General features: G+C 54.5%; 1 protein-coding gene across 2 annotated transcripts; it reads right to left on the bottom strand.

Annotated features, from left to right (window-relative positions):
* Positions 1-222: 222 nt before the first annotated feature.
* Positions 223-22540, bottom strand: PLEKHN1 (pleckstrin homology domain containing N1). Of its 2 annotated transcripts, XM_051786315.1 has the most exons (15): positions 22364-22540; positions 20579-20678; positions 16676-16822; positions 16253-16333; positions 14766-14856; positions 11841-11965; positions 11076-11225; positions 10383-10463; positions 6223-6292; positions 5627-5781; positions 4845-5039; positions 4159-4413; positions 2478-2693; positions 2207-2255; positions 223-1805 (listed from the first exon to the last, which is right to left on the bottom strand). In XM_051786315.1, exons 1-15 carry the CDS (start codon positions 22441-22443, stop codon positions 1612-1614), a joined length of 1989 nt encoding a protein of 662 aa, XP_051642275.1. In that variant the 5' UTR covers positions 22444-22540; the 3' UTR covers positions 223-1611. The 2 variants fall into 2 exon arrangements, 1 of the variants encoding a protein (XP_051642275.1); XR_007904340.1 differs by lacking the exons at positions 223-1805; positions 2207-2255 and having other exon boundaries at positions 2622-2693; positions 3910-4413.
* Positions 22541-23918: the final 1378 nt, after the last annotated feature.

The following is a 23918-nucleotide window of genomic DNA, read 5'->3' as shown; positions in this document are numbered from 1 at the left end:
GTGTTCATAGGGGCTCAAGAGCATGGAGACCTCCCAGCATATATGTGCTTTTGATGTTCCCTAGTGTGGTTTTGTTCTGAATAAATAGATAAATTTGGGGTTATTGGATACAAATCTTCCCAAAACAGAGCAAACCCAATGACAGCTACAAGACCCAAACCAACACACTCGTGAATGTGCAGACAGCTGCCCATTCTACAGTACTGAACCTCATCCACAGCTAGAAAATTAAATAGGTCTTTAACTCAGCCACATTTACACGTTACATACATAGAATCCACTCAAACTTTACATGTAAACTTCTTTGGATACCTGAAAAAAAAATAAAATTAAAATACAATGTAATATGCAGGTATTCAAGTACAAAGAGCTCCCCTGATTGTTTTGTTTGCACCAGTGAAAGAACAAAAATAGAGGTTTTGTTCCTGTGTTTGGTTTGCAGCCTCTTTAGGGAACAAAGGTTAAGAATTTGGAGCCTCAGGTAAAAACATTCGGATTTGCTGCTGACCTTCAATGTGCCAAAGGACCTGGCCTAAGAGGTTGGAGAATAATAGCACTGAGACTCTGTCCCCTGTTGTTTGTGTCCTGGTCCTGCTGTGGGTCTGGAGGGGGGAAGAGTGGGATCACAGCCCACACTGGCATTGCTTTGATCGACTGGAGTTTGGCTTGTGGCAAATTTTCTTCCCTCCCTGCCCAGACAAGTCACAGGCAGCATTCAGTGTGAGCCCAGTCGTGTGCAGAGGAGTGGGAGGAAAGGAGGCATTCCCTAAGAGGAATCCCCAGAGCATCCTTTCCAGGGAAGACCTTGGTGAACACAAGTCACTTGGCACGTTTGCTGGCAGCACATTTCCAGGCTCCACCTGCCAAGGTGCCAGGTTCCTCATGTCACAGGACACCCACCATGGTTTTTGGAGCCAGCACTGGCAGGAAAGAATTTTTTGCATAGGTTGGAAAGAAAGTCCCATCCTGCTCAGATCTGGTGGGTTTTTTCTCCATCTCTTGTCCAGTAACTCTGACCTTGCAGGAAGACAATCCTATGAGCACAGCTATTGCTACCAACCTTGTATGCCAGGATGGGACATGTTTCATGTGTCCCTGCAGACTTCATAGCTCAGTGGAGGAAGGTTTGGCTTTAACAGCTGCTCTCAGGGCTCAGGGGATCATCAGAGGGACCAGCCTGAGGGCTCTGGGGAGAAGGAATCAAACTAACTCAGCCACCAACCATCCCTTCTCTTTGGCCTTTGAGTGACTGCTTCCTCTGAACACTCAGTCCCTTTTACCTGAGGGAGCCTGACCCTTTTTGTTCTTCCTTTCATTTTTGGGGACAGAGCTGTTCCCCAGCCAGGGCTCCCTGAGCACTCTCCTTGGCACGGCACACACGCTGCGCCTCCGTGTCCACAGGGGCTGTTGCTGCTGTGCTTTGCCCCCATCCCCAGATTTAGGGGAGAAATTTGAAGCCCAGGCCTGCCAGGACATGGGAAGCAGCCTTTTGCAGGGCAGGGCTCTTCCCTTTGCTTTGTGTGCCCTGGGTTCCTCATCCTAGAGGGAAGCCCAGCGAGAAAAGAGCCCGGGATGAGGGGGCTTTCTGTGCCTGGCTGTGGAGACCATCCCTTAGACCTGGTAAATCTGCTGGACTGGAGATGGGGAGGTGTGTGGGGTGCCTGGCTCCTTCTCCTCAGCTTCCCACAGGTTGTCATAGCTGAAGTCACTGTGGAAGCTCTGGAGCTCGGCGTAGTCGTGGAAGGCGGTGGAGTCGCGGTGCCGGCAGCTGGAATCTGGCAGGTCGTAGGTGCCCACATTCCCACCTGGGGGAAAACAGACCCAAGGGATCAGAGAGCTCAGCAGCAGCAGCAGCAGCCTGATGGTCACCTTCCCCTTCGCCAGCAGAAGGTAAGAACGAGGATGAGTTAAATCACAGCCCAGGTGCAAATAGAGGTGGGCAAAGCGTGTGCGCCACGGGACAAGCCGCAGGTCCCCACGTGGGACAGGTGAGCTGTGAGTCAGTGGAAGCCATACAGGTGTCTCCACCAGGCAGACACAGGCCCAGGGCAAGGTGACAGGCAGAGGGCAGGGTCACAGGCTCAGTCCCACCCGGGGAAGCAGGAGAGATAAAGGGCACCAGCCCTGCTTGGAACGACGCTGATGGAGGTGGACACCAGTGGGGCAGGGAGGGTTCAGCCCCCCAGCACCCCCCCAAGAGTCTCACCTGGTGGGTGCAATGAAGGGCCCAGATGTTCCTCTGGCAGTGAAGAGATCTGGAAAGAAAAAGAGACACAGTGATGAGGATGACACAGCACTGCAGTCCTGGGATACTGCACACCAGGGAATCAGCCCTCCGTGGTTCCCCGCTCCCCAGGATGATCCCTGTCACTGAGCAAAGACCCCTGCAGTGAGACTCCAGTCAAGCTGGTTCCCCTGCACCCCATGTGTTCCCCTGCAGCCACTGTGGGGCTCCAGGGCTGCATTTACCATCTCACCTCCTCAAGATAAGAAGCTTCAGCCTGTGCCCGCAGCTGGAGCCGGTGGGAGGTGCCAGGGGTGCTGTAAATGGGAGCTGTGGGCACCTCTCTGCAGTGGCCACTGGGCAGGGGCTGGCAGTTCCATTTCTCCAGAGAGAGGTGCTGCTGGGGCACAGGGATTGCTGGGCACCCGTTTGCCTGAGCTGGACCCGTCTGCCTGTGGCACTGCAGGAACTAGAGCAAAGCAAAATCCAGGTTGGATACCTGCTGTGGAGAGCTGGGAAACACTGACCTGCTGCTTCCCACCTGCTGAACCAGCCCTGCTGTGAACACACTTACCAAACCAAGGCTTTCTGCCCTCCTCACAAATTCTACTACACCCCACTCCTGAAGGCCTTGGATGGGAAAGGGAGGATGGCCACAGACATAGTGGAAGTTGGCTGGGTGTGGAGGCAGTAGGATGACACCCTATGGCAACCCAGGGGATACAGAAGGACAGGGAACAGTCAGGAAAGACCCTCTGAGGGAAGGGAGGTCATCACCAGCATGGAGAAATGCCAGCCACAGACTCAGAAACAGCCTTTTCCCAAGAGATGTGCAAAACAAGAAATGTAGCCTTCAATAGGCACTCAGTTATCGCATCTGGAATTTTTTGGGGTGGATAAAGTGGTCTCTGTGTCTGACTCATCCCTAGTTTCTGTAAACTGGAGCACATCTCAGTCTCTGCCTTTGTTTTGTGGTTTCTGGCTCTTCCTGGGATTATTGTTGTGACGCTGGCATCCAGTGATAAGACAGGGGAAACCTGTTCCCCTCTGACTCTGTCCTGGCTTGAAAAAAACCTGGGAACTATGCTGTGCCCTGCCCCACCCCGAAATGCAGGCCTGGAGTTTCCACATGCTGCTCAGGCTCAGGCAGATGGCAGGAAAAGAAATGGCCCGAGGCACAATTTCTGGAGCCAAAAGCCTGTGTGCTGAGTCAGGGCCAGCTGTAACCAGCAGCAAGCACAGGTACCTCTTCCAGGAAGTTGGAACCTGCCCCAGTGGGAGCACTGGGGGAGCTGGGGGTGTAGGGATCAGCGTACAAGTGGGAGCAGGGCATGGCCAGCCTCTCCAGGGAGCTGGAAGCTGTGGAGGGCTGGCTTCCCACCGAGCTCCATCTGCTCAGCTCCAAGGCAGAGTGGAAATAGGAACCTGGCATGCTGGTCTCTACTTGCAGTTCATCCCCAGGAGGGACTGGGGTGGGAAATCTCCCTGTAACTAAAATCCCAAACGCTGCTCATCCACGAGGGATGATGGGAGTGACTGTCTGTGCTAACGAGGGGAATTCCTTGATGAACACTCACAGAGGGGAGGGAAACGTGGCATCACACACTAAACCATTGATGGACACATGCTGGAAAACCCTGGGAAGAAGAGGCCGTGTCCTGTGAGGCAATAACACTCCTACTCACCGAGCAGTGCCAGTCGTGTTGTCTCGGGAATTATTACCCAGCATCCCGTGGCTCCGAGGGACATTGCTCCACCTGCCACGTTTAACCTCACCTCCCACGGGCCATTTTCCAATGGAAATGGATTTCACACCTGCCCAAGAGCACCTGCCAGCACTCCTATCCCTGCCAGTGGCACTGCAAGGGAAAGCTGAACCACGCTCCCCATTCCCAGGCAGGAGGATCCATCCCCCCAAAATCCACCCTTCTTACGCTGCTGAGGTGTGACGGGGGAGCTGGGGGGTGATGCTGTGAGCCGTGAGCCGAGTACGGCTCGTTGTACTCCGGGGACGGGATTTCGCCGTTGGGATTTTCGGGAATGAGGCTGCAGATGCTCCTCTCCGAGTCCTGGCTGGGCAGCTGCTGGATGCACGGCCCGCATTTGCCCTTGGATTTCCTGGCGCTGCCCCCTCTCCGCAGGTCCTGTGTGGGCAGCCCCGTGCTGGGCCAGTTGGCTTGTGCCAGGCACTGAAATGAGAAGGCAGACCCTGGAGCTGACTTTCCTCAGGCCAGGAACTCAGGGATCGGGATGGTCTTGCACGGGGTCCCTGCCCCGGGCACTCCTACAACCCTGGACATGCAAATGCTGCCCAGGGCCAGACCAAAATCCTGCCTAGCCCATCACCTCCACCCACCTCCAGCTCTTATTTTGGGGTCTCCTGGCCTTTGAACCACCCTGTTTGCCCTCTTGCAACCTGTCCAACAGTCAGAGTGGAGGACTGGGATGGGACTCCTCCGCAGCCTTTTCCCTTATCAGCAGAGGCTGAGCCAGGACAAACCCAGGCTCCAGGCATGGATTTGTGGCAACACAGAGCAAACACTGCCCGCACCAGAGCGCTCTGCCCAAAGGCAGCGTCCGTCCCCACACGCATCCCCGGCTTTGGCAGGGGCTCACTTACGTGGAGAGGCTGGGAATAGCCAGAGGAGAGGGCATCTTCGAGCAGCCTGCCCTCAGGCATCAGCAGGAAGGAGTGTCCGTCGGGCAGGGAGCCGCTGGTCTGGGACAGGTGGGTCACAGTGGTCACTCTCCCTCCGGACGCCCAGGAATTCGTGCGGCCGTCGGAGGTGAGGGACCCCCTCCCGCTGCTGGTGAACTGCATGGGGAGAAGAACATGGTGATGGAAGGACCCTCTGCATGGCCACAGGCACATCCCTCCCCAGCCCCAGCAGTGCCAGCCCAGCACAGCCCTCGGTACCCCTTGGGTTGGGGCTGTGTCCCCACGGCCAGCAGTTGCCCGGTGGCCATGCCTGGTGTGTGGGGTGTGCTGGTGGGTCCAGCTGGGGTGACCAGGGTGAATGAGGGGGGTGCACTGCAGGAAAGGGGTGCTCAGGCACCCTGACCTGTCCCAGCTGCAGAGCTGGCAGTGTGGGTCTCCCCTTCCTTGCAGGAATCACAGAATAACCAGAGTTGGAAGGGACCCACAAGAATCATCGAGTCCAAGACCCTTTTAATGCCCTTGTGCCCAATGCCTCACTGCACAACACTGTCACAGTCTATGTCCTGCTTCTGAAGGAATTCACTATAATATCTGCCTATAAAATGTCATAAAGGGCTTTAAATAATTGGCAGGGCTCAGCAGCTTGCTGACAGCCTTCAAACAGGACGCCTGAAGACAAAGTCTGCTGCGTCACAGGAGTGCTCCAGAGACAGGACAGCCACCGATTCCCAGGCGACTGTTACCTGGCTGGGGTGTGGCGGCTTTGATCCTGAGAAACTCTCGGATCCGGAGAGGGAGGAGTCGGCGTTTCGAAACTGGGCCGTGTTGAGGCAGTAGAGCCACTCCTGGTAATCCTCGTAACTGCGGCAGGTCACCCGGATCGAATTGATCAGCCGGCCTGGGAAAACAGCACTGGCTGCTCTCACTGGGCTCCACTGACTCGGTGTTGCTCCCTCGATAAGCCCGTGGGAACCCTCTCGCTCCGTCCCCTCCCCACGTCCTCCTGGGGTCTGGAGGTGCTGGGACAATGGGAATGCTCTGCCTTCGGTGCTGCCCGTTTGTACCAGGCTGGGGGTAGGACAGGGGCAGTCCCAGCCTGGGTCTAAATGAGGGGGACACTGTGCACCCCTGGTGCTGTGGCCTCTTCCACCAGCAGAGCCAGGTCCTGCTGCTCATCGAGGGCACTGAGGGGCCCAGATTTCCAGGCAGTGCAGTTCACAGAGCCTGGCTCCCACACAGCTGAGAAGGGGCCACAGCAGCTCAGCAAAACCAGCAAACCAGCCCCTCCAGGACCCTTCGTGGCTGCTGCCAGCACACCCCGTGGTGTGGGGACACCCACCTTCGATTAGAAAGGAGCTTTTCTCGTTCTCTTCAAAAAGCACCTGGATGGCGTTGAGTGGCAGCTCGCCCTGTTGGAGAGAGAATCAGGATTGGGACCACAGAGCTGAGCAGATCTCCCAGTCCGTGCCATAGGGCACGTGGGCACTGTGGGAAGGACAACGTGGCTGCCCCTGCCCACCTTGGGGCAGCAAAACTCCACTTCCACAGGGGCTTTTCCATCAGGGGAGCCAAGAGGAGCCTTGTGCAGAGTTTTGCTGGGAGCACGAGGAGGGAAGCCCATGGTGAGGATGGAGAGAGGCTGGCAGGAGCCTGGCTGCAATTTCTGTGGCTTGGGGAGAAGGGGCAGCTTGGCCCTGCTGGGATGCCTTGGGATCCCCCATGGGGATGGGGAATCTCAGAGCCTGAATCCCCTAGGGCAGGTCTGCAGGAGACAAGAGGCACACCCAAGCTGCTGCTAAGCTGGGCGAGGATTTGGGGGCCTCTGTACCTTCACAGGTGTGGGGCACAGGCTTGTTGGAGAACTCTGTCTCCAGCAGATTGTCCCAGCTTGGTGTTTCCTGCTTCCAGTTCTCCCAACCACCCGCCTTACTGCAGGAATGAAGCCTCTGGAGCCAGCATGACTGTGTGAGACTGCTTTGTTCTCAAAGTCTCTCCTGAGATCCGAGCTTGGAAAAAACACCCCTTCCCTCCCAGTTCTGTTTCCAGCAGTTTAATGGCTGAAATTTCTGATTTCTCCGGAAAACTTCGCAAACATGGACCCGCACGAGGTTGTAGTTGCTAACTTGGGACTTCCAGCCTTGCCCGGAGGAATGCCCACAATCCATTCCCTGCAAAGCCTTACAAAGACAGGGCTGAGCCCCGCAAATGCCAGCTGGTGAAACCTGAGCTCTTGTGTTACAGGAGGCACAGTTGTGAGCTGCCACTCCTGAGGTGGGAGCGGGGCTTGCCCCGGGCAGGCACCACACGTCTGTTCCTGTCAGCTGGGAGCTAAAGCAGCCTGTCCCTGGAAGATCTGGGAGTTAGAAGACCCTGTGTGCTATTGGCCCTAAGTGTTATTATACCTTTTCATGCACATCCACCACTGTCCCCTCTGCCATCACCCGGTGTCCCGTGGCCATCCCATATCTGTGCCAGACCAGCTCTGGGGTGACCTGTGGGGTGGGCAGGGACAGGGCTGCCTGTCCCAGCCCCACTCTTGCTCTGCTGCCACATGTCCTTTAAGTGTCACCGCTGACAGCTTAATTCTCTGTGATAGGCAACGTGGCAGAAGGGCCAAGGGGGTTTGTCAGCACTGAATTCAGATCCAGAGCTCCTCTTTCTTTGGGGTAAATTTTCCTTAGAGAAATGAGGCAGGAAAGCCCTGGGAGAGCCACTGAAGCAGATTCTGCACTGGAAACATCACACAGATGAGCTCATCCCTTTACTTCTTGTCTCTCTCATGCTCTGAGCAGAGGGAAAACAAGGAACATGTGGTATTTTTGCTCCTGTTCCTATTGCTCTCACCTGGATGTCACCCTGACTCTCTCTGTGGGGACAGAGCACTGGGCAGGGGCAGCCGGTGGCAACAGCCCTGGGTGCAGCTCCTGGACAGGATGGTGAACACAGGGGCTGGGTAGTGCTCAAGGAAAAGAAGGTTCTCACCTCATTCCACTCTGCTCCGTGCCCGGGAGTGGAGGAAATGCACAAAAAGCAGGAACAGAAGCCCTGTCTGTCATTTTGCCCAAGGCCCTCTCCGAAAGGTGCAATCCATCAGGATTCATTTGCCTAAGCTCAGGGGCTGCAAAACAAGGTGTCTAGCAGAAACTCCTCACCCCGCCCTCGCTTCCAAGCTGTGCCAGCTGGAAAGGCTCTGGGAATGTGGCCGACGTGACAACTTTGCCGCGAGGGGATTGCGGAGCACACGGGTGTCCGTGGTTCGTGTGGCAGCTGCCTCTGCTACAGCCTGTGGGCACAGGCAGGCTCCTGTGGCATTCCTGCTGCCCCAGCAGTGATTTATGGGCTGAGCAGCTCGGGAAGGCTGACCTTGGGAGGGAAAGCTCACGCTCTGCTCCCTGACTCCTTTCCCCCCCATTGCTGGGGTTTGACATTTCAGCTGACGCAGGCGCTGCACGGCTGCTGCTCCTCAGCTCTCCAGCACATCCCAGCAAGATTCCTGCCACCAGCACATCCCAGCAAGCCTCTTGCCACCGAGGCAGACTGCACAGGGCTTGCCCTGGTGCCTGGTGCTCCATCCTCCCTTAAAAAACAGCTCCCCGTCCATGGGGATGCTGAAACACCCTCTGGGTAGAGTCCCACCTCAGGAAGCACAGCAGCATCCCACAAAGAACACACCCATGGGCTGCAGAGAGCCCCTCCAGCCTTCCCTGGGCATGGTGTGAACCTGCCCCTCCAGCAGCTCCCCCCTTGCTGGTTTTCACCTCGCCCAGGGCCTTTTCCCACCAGGGGTGAGCCAGAGCCTGTGGATTTGGGTGAGCCCCATCCCGGCAGGCTCAGCCCCTGCCTTCCCCTTCCCTGTCCCACACACACACACTTGGCAGCAGCAGCTCCTGTGGTTTGTATGAAGCTCAAGAACAAAAGGGCCGGCCCATTCCCTCACACATAAATTGTAGGGCTCAGCATCTGCTCGCAGGGAAGGGAAGTTAATTTGCAGAAGCCCTGGGAGAAGGCTCCTGTGCCCTGACATGCCTGTGGAAAATCAGGTTCCCAGTGCAGTGTCACAGGCTGGTGAATCACCTCCTGCCTGCACCCTGCTGTGCAGAGCCCCGGGACCAGAGCTCCTGCACCGTGGGAAGAGGGAACATTGCATGGACAGGGGCAGACAAAGCTGGTTTAAGGTTTCAAAAGAGATGAGCTAATCAGAGAGCCCAGCCCAGGGCCCCCTTACGTGGTGCCCCGTTCCCAGGAGCTGCAAACAGCGTGTTCCCGAAAACAAGCTCTGTCTGAGGTGTGTCACACAAGCCACCAGCTGCTGGAAAACAGCCTCCACTGCTGCACTGGGGATGAGGAGAGCTGTGACTGGTCATGTCTCTCCTATTGAGGCACAGGCATCTCCTCTCCAGAGATGCCTACGCAGGTCTTCCCATGGGTAACCCTTGAATTAAAAGCATCCCGCGTGATGTGGAACCACAAGGTTGGACCCCAGTGAGTTCACGCTGGATTTCACAAGCCCTCAGCCTCTGCAGGGTTCCCCTGTCACTGCCTGCTCTCTCAGTGACTAAGAGGGATGCTGTTCCCTGGAGGAGCAGCCCAGCTCTGCCCCGCCGTGTGCCGGTGCTGCCGCACGCGGGGTCACACACAGTTCACTGCTCTTTTTTGGCACATTTGTTCCAGCAGGGGAAGAAACAGGACCAGAAAGCACAGGGCTGTTAATAAGCCATCACAATGATGCCCAAGAGCACGGAATCACAGGATTGTTAAGGTCAGGGAAGCCTGCCAGGATCATCAAGTCCGGCACTGCCGTGTTCGCCACTCAGCTGTGTCACCAAGTGCCACGGTGGGTGTTGGCAGCCACTCAGACTGCACAGTGCCACTGCCTGTCTGTGCTGAGGCTCCCAGCACTGCTCCCACAAGGCACACTAGACTAGAGAAGCTGATCTTGCATCCCCTGGGACACTCAGACCTCCACATCCTCATTGTTCCTTCTGCTGCCATGCCCAGACATTGCTCCTCAGAGGGAAAGAGCAGCAAACACTGCTCCAGCAGCAGCCTCTCCTCCCTGCCTGTGCCCTTCCCCACGAGCATCAGATGTGCTGCCTGGATGCTCCCTGCTTCCAAGTGGTCCCGTGGCACAGAGCTTGGGAAGCAAAGCCCCCTCAGGGGCTCTCTGGGGCTGTTCCATCAGGAGAGCCAGGCTCCCTGCCAGCACCACCACACTGAAACATGCCAGCCTCCCTCCTCCCAGAGATTCCTTGGCAGCCAGCTCCTTTCCCCCTGGGCTTCTGTAGGAGGGCAAGGTGTTTCTCATGGGAAGATAACTTGCAACATCCCTCTGCCTGCTCACCTGCCAGCTGGCACGGGAGCAGCGTGGAGGGAAAGCCCTTGCCAACACGAGGGAGCACAAGGGAACACAGGTGGAGGGGAGCAACAAGCCAAAGAAGAGCTGAAATAGCTGCTGTGGATGGGTTGAGAGAGCAGGGAGATGCTCCAGCACGAACTTACCTTAAAACAGAAGCCATTCTGCTCTTCAGAAACTATCACCAGTGTGGAGGCATAAAGCACCAACAGCCGGTCATTCTGCTCCTTGGAAAGCAAGGAGGGAGAGGGATGTGAACAGCCTGTGAACAGCCAGGCAGGGATTGGATGTGGAGAGCCCTTTGCTCTGTCTCTCTGACAGCAGCCTGGGGCAAGGGCTCTGGAAAGGGCCAAGCTGCTCCCCTGCATCAGGAGATTGCTTTGGAAAGGGCCAAGCTGCTCCCCTGCGCTGGGAGATTCCTGCCAGATTCCTGGGGCTTGCAGCTCTGTAATTCAGGAATGACTAAGCCCAAAGAAGCCTCTATCCAAGCTGCAGGCAGGTTGTCATCCCAGGAAATCTTTTACAGAGCAAGACCACTCAGAAGAAATTTAAAAAGCCTGTGGAGGCTGGTGAGGGAAGAGCTGGTGAAGTGACACTGGGTCAGCTGCCAGCCCTGTCCTGCAGGTCCTTGTGCACGTGCCTGTGTGCTGTCCCCAAGCACCCCTGCGGGGCCACAGGAGCAGGAAGAAACCATTTTCCCTTCACATGGGTGTAAAATGACCCTTGGGACCTGCTGGATTGGTGGCATCAGGCGGGCAGGAGCCTGCACTGGTCACTCCACCCATCCCCTTTTCCCGAGCTGGGCTGGCAGGAGGTTGTTCCCCAGGGATGTGTCCTACCTGGAATGGCAGATGCTGAAGCTTCACTTCAGAGGTACAGAGGACACGGCCCAGGGATTCCCTCTGAGTCCCACTCCAGCCCTGGATAGGCATGTGCTGCATGCACCACCGCAGCTCCTCCTTCCCCACGGAGCTCTGCTTCCAGCCGTTCTAGGGACAGGAGCAAACTGAGCAGCAGGCAGACATGTCCTCCCCTGAGTTTATCCAGTGCATGGCCCTTCTCAGGGCACTTTTTAAGTGTGGCAGAGGCAGGAAAGAATAAATAAATCAGTGCAGGAGCCAGTTTTCCAGCTGGGACTGAATAATCGCTCCTGGTACCGAGCATCACCTGTAAATTGCCTTTCAAAGGGAGGTATCTCTCTTTGACAAGTGGGGAGATGGAGACAGGGAGGGAATTAAAACACCCTGCAGAGATGGGAAGAGAAAGTCTCTTGAATCTAGTCCTGTTTTCTAGGTTTCAGCCTCCTCCTCCAGATGTTTTGTAATCTCTGGGGAATTGCACAAGCATCCAAATGCATCAGAGTTTCTCTGAGCCAGACCCAAAGCTCTGACCCTTTGGAGGTTGTGGTGGTGGCACCCACAGGTGGCAGGTCTTCCTTTCAGCACCCCCCCACCCCACCAAAGTCTATCAAACACCTCTTGCAAACCTTTCTCTTTTTTTGCACCCTTCTGTCACAGAAGGCCACACCAAAGGCAAGCTCTGAAATGGAACCATCCCAGCTTCCCTGGTTGCTCAGCACAGGACTGTGGCTGTGAGACACTCACCTGAGGGAGGAAGGGCAAGGCAAGGCTTCCTCCATTCAGCTGGATCTGCTTCTCCAGGTGATAAAGCCACTGCTTCAGCTCTGACTCAGAGGGGCAGAACACAACAAGGGGGTTGAGCCGAGGACCTGTGAGACACAGGATGAGCAGAGCAGATAAGGGCATGGGTTGCAGCATCCACGTTGCACTCTGCACATCACACCATCAGACCATCGCCCTGTTCCAGTCCTTCCCACCACTCTTTCAGCACATTCTCTCACATCAGGCTGCTGGGAGTGCTCCAGCACCTTCTCACACACATCAGGCTCTGACCACCAGGCACTTCCCAACCCCAAACCAGGCCAAGAACAAAACTCAAAGGCAGCACAAAAGCTTGAACTAAGCACACGTTTCAGCTTTGAAAACCCCCAGGAGTTTGTGAAAAGCACCTGTGTGGGCAGGGACTGTCACAACCCATCAGAAAGTTCCGTGCTATCTCCTGCTTTCACTTTGGCACTCAATATGTAGAACACTGGTAGCTTTCTGACACAGTTTATTTATTGCTCCACCAAACATAATCTGTGCCAGACAATCTGCAGCTGACCTCAGACTTCTCTTGAAGGGAGGAACAGCCCTGCATCTTGTTGATTTTGACGTTTCCAGCCTCCTTCATTTAATAGCACGAGCAAAACAGTCTCACACACCCCTCTACTACTCACTGCAGACATGACCCAGTGACGGTAATAACCATTTCTGGCAGGATGCAGAATGTATGTTATGATTAATAATTTACCAGCAATCTCATATTAAACCCTGCTTGGTGCAAGCTCAGTAGGATCTGGCTCTGTGGGACTTGGAAGTATTGAGATAAGCCCGTGCACGGGATAAACATGGTACTTTGCCCTTCTTTAGTACCCTAATTCCTGCACTATTTATAAACAATGGTTAATTAAGACTTTGAAACGCTTCTGCCTTTCAGGAAATGCTCTGAAACGAATGTGCATAAACAAAGCAGAGGTGTGGAAGCTGGGGCAGAGACTCCCTGAGTGACTCCAAATCCATTGCAGTAATTTAGTGCCAAGCATTTCCTGGGTATCCAAGTGTCTATGGACTGCCGTGGCTCTGGAGTTCTCCTGCCTCCTCTTCCCTTGGTTCCCCTGTCTTTGCAAGGAAGATACAGTGATTCCCTGCTTTATGGAGTAGCCAGGAGGGTATGATGGTGTTAGTGCTCTCTAGGTATTCTGGCAGCTCTGGATACTTCCCATGGCATCCAGCCTGGTAGGAGTTGTGCTGGTAGGGAAGAGAAAATGAGGAAAGGCCCTGCTGGCCAAGCCTGAAGCCTGGGACACGCCTGAAGCTGGAGCAGGAGCTGTGGGAGGCTTTGAGCAGAGTCTGAGAGGCTGCTGCTAATTCAGCTCCTGCCCTTGCCCTCAGCCCCAGGGCAGGGCCACGACCCAGCCACGCTGAGCAACCCCTGCCAGCCCTCGTGCTCTTTTCTTCTGCCTTCTTCTTCCTCCTTCCTTGTGAATGCTTCCAGAGGAGCTCTGGAAGCAAGAAACCCCCTTCCCAGAGCAGGAGCAGTTTATTCCCACTCAAATCTCCCAGACTGGAGACACTAAAAGGCTGCAGGGGAGGCAGAGGTAACTCGAGGTGCTCAGTAACTCCACCAGCACCACAGGCTGGGCAAGGGATGGACCATAAAGCCCAGGTGACAGCCAGACACTGTCCACCAAGGACACCCTGGATGCTGCCAGGCTTCCTTTTCCACTCCACCTCCACGCTTCCAGTGATCCTGCAACAACTTCCAGTAAGCTGAACTACCCCTGGCAGTGCAGTTATGGGGAACTACGGATGCCACAGGATTTCACAAGAGAATGGATGTGTGTCTGTTGTGTCTCAGAGTCATGAGACGAAGAGATTTCCACCCTGACCCTGTGTGGGGACATGGGAAGGCTCCTACCCCCTCCATGCCTTGATTCCTCCCCTTCCAGCAGGACAATAAAACCGTTCCACTGATCTCCCAGCAGTCCTAAACATTGCTGCCTCCCTGGTTTCTTCCTGTCACTGCTTCCCAACGTGCACAGCACTCTGAAAGGCTTTGGCTTGTTCTTCCCCCAAGCAGGACAGGAACCCAACAAAGCTTGAGGCAATTTTCCACCCAGCCAAACTCCTGCCTGTTTTCATACAAGCAGAACGAGTCCCCCCACCCCAGAGCAGATGCCCCTGGGAGATATTTTCCTTCATTTTACAGGTTTCCAAAAAGGGTTGGAGAGCCCTGCCTGGTACAGTGCAGCACAGCCACAGCTCAGCAGCCCTTAAAATTGGAGGGTCGTTTGTACCACCTCCTTTTTATCATTTATGCCTGTAATTCAGCAATGACTAAGCCCAAAGAAGCCTCTATCCAAGCTGCAGACAGGCTGTCATCCCAGGAGATCTTTTATAAAGCAAGAGCACTCAGAGAAAAGTTTAAAGAGCTTGTGGAGGCTGGTGAGGGAAGAGTTGGTGAGGTGACACTGGGTCCTGGCAGCACCAAACTGGTGTTACTGTGGAGGCAACTCACTCACCTCTGGGCACTGAACTGTGCCCTTCAGTGCCCTGACTGCTTGGAGTCACTCCCTGCCCTTGGGGTTTATATGGAGAGAAGGAGTTTTATTCCATTTTTTTCGTTCAAATAACTGGACAGAGGTGGGAACTGTCACCATGAGTCCTCCAGCTGGAACACAGGACCATCCATCCCCTCCCCTCCCTGTGCCAGCCCTGGGCATCACTGCCCAGGTGTTTAAGAGCAGGGAAGACTTGGAGAGAAAGATGTAAATTCTGGGAGGAAGGAAGAGCTTCATCTCCCTGCAGCCTCTTTCCTGGGATGGGGTCAGGGTGGGACAGAGAGCAGAGACAGCCTGATTCACACACCCTCTGCCCTCTGTGCAAAGCAAACAAGGAGGCACCCACCTGCAATGAGAAAAGCGTGGCAATCCTGCTGCCCAGGGCCCTTCCCAGCCTCAATCTCACAGACATTCAGCTCCTTCAGAGGCAGCAGTTCCTGCAGAGGGAGGGCACACTGTTATTTTGGGGGCAGCTCTGCCATCGGTGCCCCTTTGCCGTGGGAGGTTGGGAGCCCAGACTCCCAGGTTGCTGTGGCTCAGTGTTAGACTGCAAAATGTGGCTCTGAGGGGAGACATTTGGGGTCTGGATCCAGCACACTCCCCAGAGGAAGCAGGTTCAGCAGCTCCTGGGGCCAGTGCTGCAGCAATCCTCTGCAGGAACTCTTCCTTTATATTCTTTATATTCTAAATCTTTCAGTTTTAAGAGAAACCTCAGCAAGACAACGGTGGTTTAACACAAGAAACACAGAAGATGGAGCTGACCATAAAGCAAAACTGAGCTGTCTGGTTCCTAGGCTCTGGATCTTCAGATTCCCACTATAACAGAGCACAGGAACAGGTGGCAAGTTTGTACTCCCCGTTTTGGGCTTTCTAAACAAGCCCCATAAAAGATGCTAATGGCTGCTAATGTCTTGGGGCCAGTACTGGAACATTAATTCCCTTTTAATTCCCCTCGAATTAATAAACTAAGGAGCTGTTTATAAAGCAGTCAGGAGATTTTGTAATATGGTTTGTCTCCTGACATGCGAATTTTCAGTTGAAGGCTGGTTGGTGGGTGACTCGAGAGATTGCACTGATGTATTGCATCAACATAAAGTCACCTGCAAGACAGTGAATCATTTCTAAAAGGAACTAATTTTTATAACCATCTCCGAAAACAGCCATGCTCAGTTTTAATTGCTCACTCCTGTGGAGGGACAGCACATCCAGGGCTTCTTGTTTCACAGTTGTGACTTCCTTATTATTTGTAATTCACCAGCATCATCAGGTTAAAAGATTGATGAGCAGTTTGCCAGGAAAGCTCCCCAGTGCTGCCCTCAGTTTTTTATTTCCACCTTCTCCCACGGATTAATTAATGTTGGAGAAGTCCTCTAAGATTATCAGCTCCAACCTGCAGATGAAAAAACTCCTCCTTGGTCCAGAGGGCAGGGCCAAGACCACCACAGGCACCAAGGCCAGTGGGATTTTGGGCTGTAGGAGCCCCTGTAGGTCCCTGCCAAGGCTCAGCTCCCTGTGCTTGGTGCTGAACACCTCCCACCCCTGGCCCTGCCTGCCAGCCCTGCACAAGCCCCTCTCCCACCTCTGTGGGGTCCTTTATCTCTGCCCACAGGCAAGGCCAAGGACTCAGGTGAAACTGAGGTCATCTGAGTGCAGGCCCTGGGGAAAAAAATGCCCTCCTTTCCCAGGATCTTGGCATGCACGGGAAGGGACTTGGTGACATCTCTTAGAGGAGGCCAGGGGAGCCCCAGAAGCAGAGCCCCCTGTCCCAGCCCATCTGCCCAGAGCCACCCAAGTGCCCAGTGCTTGCCCTGGCACGACCAGGCGATGCCCTACCTGGTGGGTGAGTCCATTGGAGCCCACGGACTGGAAGTACAGGTAGGACTGGAACAGCTCCAAGAAGCAGTCATTGACCTCCTGCAGGAGAGACACATCCTGGGGGTTACCTCAGGACACCTTCCCTCTCCCGACTTCCCTCTCATCCCAGGCTGATCCGTGCACAGGGAAGCTCATCCCAGGGCCACCATCATGTTCCCACCATGGATCTGCTGCCAGCCCAGCAGTGGAGCCTGGAAGCACATCCCAGCTGCCCACAGGGATGGGAGCAGGTGCACGAGCTGATACCTGTGCACCACATGACAACACATCCCAAGGGAGCCTCCCTGAGTCACAGTTCCCAGAATTACACTTCCCTTCCCAGTTCTGCAGGGTCATACCCGGGGAGAGAAAACGCCCACAAACAGGTGCCTCAGTTTTTACCTGGCAGTGCTGGAACCTTAACTTGACCTTGGAGTAATAGATGATTTTTCCCAGGTTCCTGACAGTCGTTTTCCTTCGTCCCTTCTTGAACAGGCTGGGGAACCTCTGGTCCAAGTTTTCTTTCTGGTTTTCCGGGTTCGGGATAATCTGTACCAAGGACACAGGGAAAACAAATCAGAGGAATGGGGAGGTGATGTCTGGAAGAGACATTCCCAGAACATCTTCCCAAAAGGGATTCCTTGGAAAGGTGCCCTGGGCAGGTGCCCAGGATGGGCTGTTTGTTGTTGGGTCTCCATGCCAGCATGGAGCTGGGGTTCAGTTACTGCTGGGAGGAGATGCTGACCTAAAGGTGAGGTTTCTGCATTGGGAAGAGGCACATCCTACTTTTAGGGTATCCCAACTCCACAGACAAACCTCTTATCATCCTAATCAAATCCACTGGAACAAGGACCCATTGAGGCTAAGCAAACAGTGTGTGCCTTCCACGGGGGGTAGTGGGAAGGTTTTCTTTGCTCTAGTTCCACCTGGATTCCTTGGCTCTCCCATCTGCTCAGATCCCTGGATTTCTCTAGGTGGAGTCAGTTGTTTTGGGGTGCCAGACAATTTTGGGGCAGAGCCCCACAGCCATAAAAGCAGCTGCAAGGCACTGAGTGGTGAAGCTGCTCAGTGCCAGTGCAAAAAGCTTGGAAAAGCTACAGGAAGCCAGAAAGCAGTGCAGGAGAGCCAGGACTGAGGAGAGGAGACAGCACTCAGGGCTGGAGGCTTCCCTGATTCCCTGGTTATAGGGGAATTCTTCCTTCTGTGCAGTAGCACAACCCCACACCCCTGTGGCAGGGCACTGCTGTCACACTGTCTGGATACTGCATGAATCCCAGGGGGGAAAAGCTCTTCCTGCAGCTTTTCTGGGAATAACACTTTTATTTCTGGGGGCTGGTTGATTTCCTTGGGGAGAAGGGAAGGGCTGTATCCCAGCCACGGATTCCCACAGAGGCTGGGATACACACTAGCCTGGGAGTCTTAAATATCAGCTTGGTCAGACGCTCCACAGACTCCAGGTATGCATCCTCCAGCAAAAGGGAAAGGCAGGTGGGAGAAGGAAGGTTTGGAGCGGTTTTATGTGGCTGCCCTGGGCTCGAACTGAGCATTTCCAGGGATGAGCAGGGCGAGGGCTCAGCGGGATCACTCAGCCCATCACCCCGGGGCTGCCGGCACGTCCCCGCCTCCGGCGTGTGCCCGCTCCCGGCTCCCAGTGCCAAGGAGACAGCTGCGTGTGCCCGTGATGGATGAGGAAGCAGCACAGCTCACCAGATCTGTCTGGCTGGGGAGTCTGTGACTCACCCCTCTGGCACGAGGTTAACCCCCCTCTCCCAGCCTTCTCCAGGGATAGCGCTGCTCCGGGGGGCTGGTGAACCAGGAACAGGAGCCTGAAGCTCTCGGGGGCCCTTTCACCTGCAAAGCTTGGGCCTCACTGAATTTAGGTTACTCTTTTTAGGGCACGAGTTAACCCTTTCTCTGCTCAGAGCCTCCCTCCAGCTTTCCCAGGCATGGAACAGAACCCAGGGAACCCGCTGGCTGCCCGTTAAGAGTCTCACTGAGGCAGCCCAGAGTAGGAAAAGGTCATATTTGTGCCACAAGCCACTGTCAGAGCAAAGAGCAGCTGGGGCAGCAATAACAAAACACCGCTGGGATAAGGGCAGCCACCAGAAACAGGGAGTGGGGAGAGGATGAAGTAAGGAAATTATGGAAACAGAGATAAGGAACGACACCGGCTACCAGCTGCCTGGGCAATACTGCTGCCTGGAACGTGCCAGCCAAACTTCCTGGGAATAAATAAGGCACCAAGGAGCAAAAGCAACCTGGGAGCTGGGAATCCAGCAGCACTGTTGGCAAAGAGCTCGGCCAACCTGCCAGCTTCCACAGGGATCCTCCCGCAGTCGGGAGGGAGAGGGAGAGTTTCCATGACCGCTGTTCATGTGGCAAGAAACAAGATCAGTGGAATATTCCCTCTCCCAAACAAGGATCCAGCGACCCCAGCTTGCAAGGGTTTGCAGTGAGACTTAGGAGACAGGTGGATTTAGTGGTTAAACATGGGAGCAAGTCCAAGACCATGGACATCCCTGAAATTTGCTGCTGCCCTTCCAGCTGCAGGCACCACCCAAAACCATGGGGATGCCTCAGTGTGCAGCCAAAACAAAAGGGATTTATTCTTCCTCTGGAATGCTCTCCAGTCAGCTGCTCGCTCCCCTGGCTGGGCTGTGCTGGGGACCAGCACCCTCCTCCCCCAGCCCCATCCTGACCAGCCCCATTCCCGTTAGCTCAGCGGTCCCACTGGGTTCCAGGCAGTGCAGATCCTTGGAAACTTGGTTTCTCCCAGGGCTTGGTCTCTGGCAGTGCAAGTGCCCTGACATGTTCTTTCCCCCCCCCAGTCTCAGATGCCTCATCCTACAGGTAGAACAAGTTACTAATTAACCTGCAGACCCCAGTGACTCCCAACTGAATCACCAGCCCAGGCAGCAGGAAGAGCTCAGCCTTGCAAGGCTGGTGCCCCGGGGCTCTGAAAGCTGCTGTTTAATGATAAAAGAAGCAAATGAGAAGCACAGCTCTTCTGGCACATCCTCCCCCCTCGCTTTGCCGAGGCTCCACAGGAGCCATGACTGGGAAGTGTGGGAAACAGGGCAGAGGGTGGTGGGAGCAAAAGGCACTGGCTGTGTGTGCCAGGTCCAGAAGGGGCTGGTTTTCAGGGATGTCACCTGCCCCAGTCCCAAGCTGCCTGGCATGGCCAGAGGTTTGGTGATCCCATCTCCTCTGAGATTGCATCAGAGCCCTGTGCTGATGGCTGCTCTCTGACCTGGCCCCACAGTGCCTGGTTCTCCTCAAAATACAGGAGTGGGAAAGGGTCTAAGCCAAGGCTTTCTCTCCAGGCCACACAAGAAGCTTGTGGCTGAGCAGGGAGTTTGCATCCCAGCTGCCCCAGGCGAGGGTAACTGCTAAACAACTGCTCCACCCACCCTCCTTCCTTCCCTGGAGAGATCCCACACTTGTGTTCCCGAATGAATAAGTTCTCGGTGACCTTTGTTGTGTCCTCTTGCAGGATTCCTTTTCCGGGACCTGCTAACATGACAGCTCATCCTGCTGAGCATCCAGGATCTGTCTGGGCCCTGGGCTCTGCTGCCTGACCCTTCTGGATGCTGACTCCCACAGGGAGCTGTGCCATCTCTGAAATTCCCTCTGCCTGGCATTGAGTCTCTGCCTCAGTTTCCCCTTCCCCACATCCACACAGCCTATTTGCCATGCAGTGGGAGAGGTGCCTGCCCAGCACAGCCCAAAGGGTCCCCAAACTCTGTCCACATCCCTGTCCCCCACAAAGGGACCGAGAAAACACACCAGGGTTCATCCCTTCACCTCTGCTTTCCCTGAGCAGCGCTGGGAAATGGGCCATATGGCCACAAGGCTGGTGCATGCCTGGGGCAGACCTGCCCTTCCTGATTGCCTTCCCAGGGCTCCTTGCTAACAGGCTGCCTGCTCCGTCTCATTCCGGCGTGGGAATGAATCATCTCACCTTTGAGTGCTCGCTCCGATTTTCCCTTCCCTCTCAGGCAACCCAGAAAGAGCAGAAGTGGGGGGTGAGATATCCCTGCTTGGCTCCCAGCACGACCCTCCCACCCCATCACACCTTTTTGCTGGTGGCAGGTCCCCCCCAAACCTTCCTGGGGACCCCAGGGCAGGTAATTCTGCTGCTGTGTGAGCACAGGGCTCGTCCTTCCCTGGGCTCCATCCCTTTGAGACAGACCTGCTGCTGCCCCTGGATCCAGATCCATCATCCTTCTTAAGTGCTGTCTTTGGGCTGGGTGGGAATAAACTCTTGGAGCAGCGGGGAGGGGGTTTGGATGTGTTTGTACTTGCCTTTGCTGGAATATACTGCAGGATTTTGTCCGTGGTCGTGTCTCTCTCCTGCCCTCCTTCTAGACCAAAAAAGCTGGGCAGTTTTTTCTTGCTGTTTTGTCTATAAAAGGGAGGGGGAAAAAAAAAACACAAATCAAAACACACATGGAAACACAGATCCAGGCTGATGCACAGAGAATTCTGCCCAGAAATAAAGGAAGCCAGCAAACTGAGCAAGCAATTTGTCATGGGCTTTCTAATCATCCCAGCCCAGCAAAGGGGCTGATAAACAGCCTGGGAGAATTGAAATGGGGGTTGTGCTGCACTTGTTGCTGTTTCTTTGCTTTTCCACAGGTCTTTGCAGAACCAAATGATCGATTTGGCTCATCCGTGTCTCCGAATCAGCAGAGGGACCAGATGTTCCATTGCAAAACACAAAGACCAAATCCAGCCCTGACAGCTATTCCAGAACCCCCCCCTGGAGCAGAGATGCACAGATACACCAACAGACATTCACAAGGAGGTTTTGTTTCTGCCTCTGTGGTTTTCCTCTCTCTTTCCTTCCACTCCCAGCCAGGGCCCCGGTTCTCCTTTGCCTGCACACACCATTAACACGTTACTGGTGCTGCTGAGCAGCACTGGGATTGCTTTGCTGGGACTTCCCAGCCCTTGCTGGGAATCTCAGATTGCAGCATTTATTTGGGCAGAAACCAGGCTTATCTCCACGGAGAGCCCTGAGTGTGGGAAGCTGGGAGCCAGCAGGGACAGGGGGTGCTCTGGGGCTTGGCTGCTCCACCACAGGTGGGATGTCAGCCCTCCAGGGTCCAAATTCCCCCAAGTGACCCCCTCTTTTTTATCCCACAGGAGCTCCACAGGCTCCTACAGGTTTACTCCTAATTTATGGCAGCACAGGAGACCAAGGGGACAGTGTAGTGTCTCCTCTTGATTAGAAACCCCTCAGCCTGCAGAGTTTAGGGGGTCTGTCTCACAGCCCAGCACAGACACAGGGTAGACAGGGCTGGCAGGTTCACAGGGAATCGCTCTGGTTCCCAACAGAGCTCTTTTCCAGCCCAGAGTCCTCGGGATGGGGAGGGATCTGCTCTGTGCATGTGTAGGTACTGGCAGACCGTGCTGATGGGAGCACAGGCAGTGGCAAAGCAGGGAAGCTTGCTGTGCATTCCCTGGAAAGCTCTATTTTGGGACAGCCGCCCATCGCTGTGGTACCTGAGCACTGCCCTGGCCAGCCCAGCACCCAAATCCCCAAAAGGTTTCACAGACATTTTCTGTTATTCCCCCTTCAGGTTTACAAACACAGGTCAAATCACGTGTCAGAGTGCTGGGATTTGGGGTTTTCTATCCGAGGGACAAGAGTGTGAAAGTTACTTTTCCCCAACAAGCACCACGACTCCAGGAGTCGTGAAGAGAGAAAACCACCAGTGAACACAAGGAGTATCGGGTGTTCTGCACCTTGCCCTGCCTGTCCCGCAGAGAGGAGTTCAACCATCAAAACAAAATTAAATAAACCCTGTTTCTCCTGGGGGGTGGTGGTGTTTCCCCTGGGGAGCTGGGATTCCCTGCCGGCAGAGGACCCCATCCCAGGCAGTCAGGGCGAGCTGATCCCGCCTGGGCGCTGCCCAGCACCCCACAAAACCACGGGACACCGAGCATGAAACACGAAATATGAAATAACTGCCGGGTTCCCCGAGCGGGGGCTCAGCCGCCAGCCCGGATCCGCACGGTGCATCCCACAGGAGAGCACCAGCCCCACTGGGAAACCACCCCGAAATGAAAAAGCAGGGTACTCACGCTTTCTTCAGCGAAGGTTTCCTTCGGAAGGAGCTCCTGAAGCCCCCAGGTGCCTGCGGGACACACGCGATGTTCCCCATGCCGGGAAGCGCCTGGGAGCGCCCGGAGCCGTGGGGAGCTGGAGGTCTGTGTGTGGGATCGTGTCACGCCGGCCGTTCCCTCCCTTCCCTTCCCTTCCCTTCCCTTCCGCCCGCTGTGACTCGAGTGGGTGTGGGCTGAGCCAGGCTCAGCTCCCGGCCGGGGCTCCCACTCCTGCTCCCGCCCCGCTGGCTGGGAGGGGCGAGCCAGGTACATGTTCCCTGTGACGAGGAATTAACCACGGAATTATCAACCCAGCGGTGCAGGGCACGAACGTTCCTTACTGTCCAACAGCACGGAGCTGGAGCCACTAATAAACCCATCCGGAGCGTTTTCCCCGGTGGAATTCGATCACCGTTCAGCCCGGGACGGGGGAAAATAAGATAATATTGGTGGTTATTGTTTAAGCAGTAACAAAAATCTTTTAGGGTTGTTGCTCAAGGGTTCAAAAGGCTGCGCTCGGAATGGGCGTTCGTTGAAAAGAAACAGCTGGATTAAAGGTATAAAAGTAAATAAGCTGTGTGAAAATATAGGAAATAAGCAGGGGAAATCTAATTGGAATCTAAGGATTATGGAGAATTGATAGAGGAAGCAAAGAGCAAAAGGAGATGCGTGACCAGCAAAGCTAAAGGTGTATTTGTAGAAGAAATGCTTTAAAAGGAGGAAAACAAAAGATTTATGGTATGATTCCCTTACTGTGTGAAAATATAAATAACAAGTAGTTAATGACAAGAAAAAAAGGTAAATATTTCTGTGCAATGGATTGAAAAAAACCAGGCAGTTACAGCCATAGGGAATGACATTTCATTCTGTGGTCAGGTGGCTGTGAAAAAGTAAACACAAAACTCAGATGCTCTGGATCAGAAAATCCAGAGAATTCACGTTAAAGAGTTTTAAAGACCTGAACACAAAGGTTCTGGGTTGCAGGAAGTCTCGCAGGACCACAGAATTTGCAAAGAAATTGCATAAGTTAACAGGAATATCAGTGTTTCCATGGGTAAAACAACCACCCCAGTTAATTATGGGTTTGTCAGTTGACGCTGATTCCTGGGAAAATGATGTAACAGTTGTGAGGGAGTTGGATTAACTTTAAGGATTACAGGAGGAGAATATAATTAACACAAATCAACACGGGGTTGTGGAAATTAGATCTTGTCAAACTAATTTAATTGACAGCACGTTTGAAAAATAAATCAGATTTAGTTAATGTAAATAACAGTGACCCAAGCAATTACTATAAAGCACGTGATGTGACGTATCTATACCTTATTTTACGAAGGCTCTGAAGCACAACAAAGGCTGTAAATCCATAAATCTGTTACAGCCTGGCCAGCCAGGGAGAGACAACAGTGACTGTGAGCGGGGACTGTCCTCTGGGAAGAGGGCAGGGAGCAGGTTTTGCCTCCTCCCTGTTCCCAGGGACAGTACAGCAGCTCCATCTTTCAGCAGAGAGGCTGCAGGGATGTGGTGATGCTGG

The sequence above is a fragment of the Manacus candei genome, unplaced genomic scaffold (genome assembly GCF_025592945.1).
Source record: "Manacus candei isolate 608988 ecotype Guabito, Panama unplaced genomic scaffold, ASM2559294v1 h1tg000022l, whole genome shotgun sequence".
NCBI classification, from domain to species: domain Eukaryota; kingdom Metazoa; phylum Chordata; class Aves; order Passeriformes; family Pipridae; genus Manacus; species Manacus candei.
The sequence above is the reverse complement of the archived record's forward strand: the minus strand, read 5'-3'. Positions and strand labels throughout refer to the sequence as shown.

Excerpts from the sequence above, each read along its gene's own strand:
- PLEKHN1 (XM_051786315.1), bottom strand. The coding sequence starts at position 22,443 with ATGGGGAACATCGCGTGTGTCCCGCAGGCACCTGGGGGCTTCAGGAGC. Across the intron at positions 20,679-22,363 it reads AAACCTTCGCTGAAGAAAGC|ACAAAACAGCAAGAAAAAAC; the intron begins GTGAGTACCCTG and ends TCCCTTTTATAG. Across the intron at positions 16,334-16,675 it reads TAAGGTTCCAGCACTGCCAG|GAGGTCAATGACTGCTTCTT; the intron begins GTAAAAACTGAG and ends TCTCTCCTGCAG.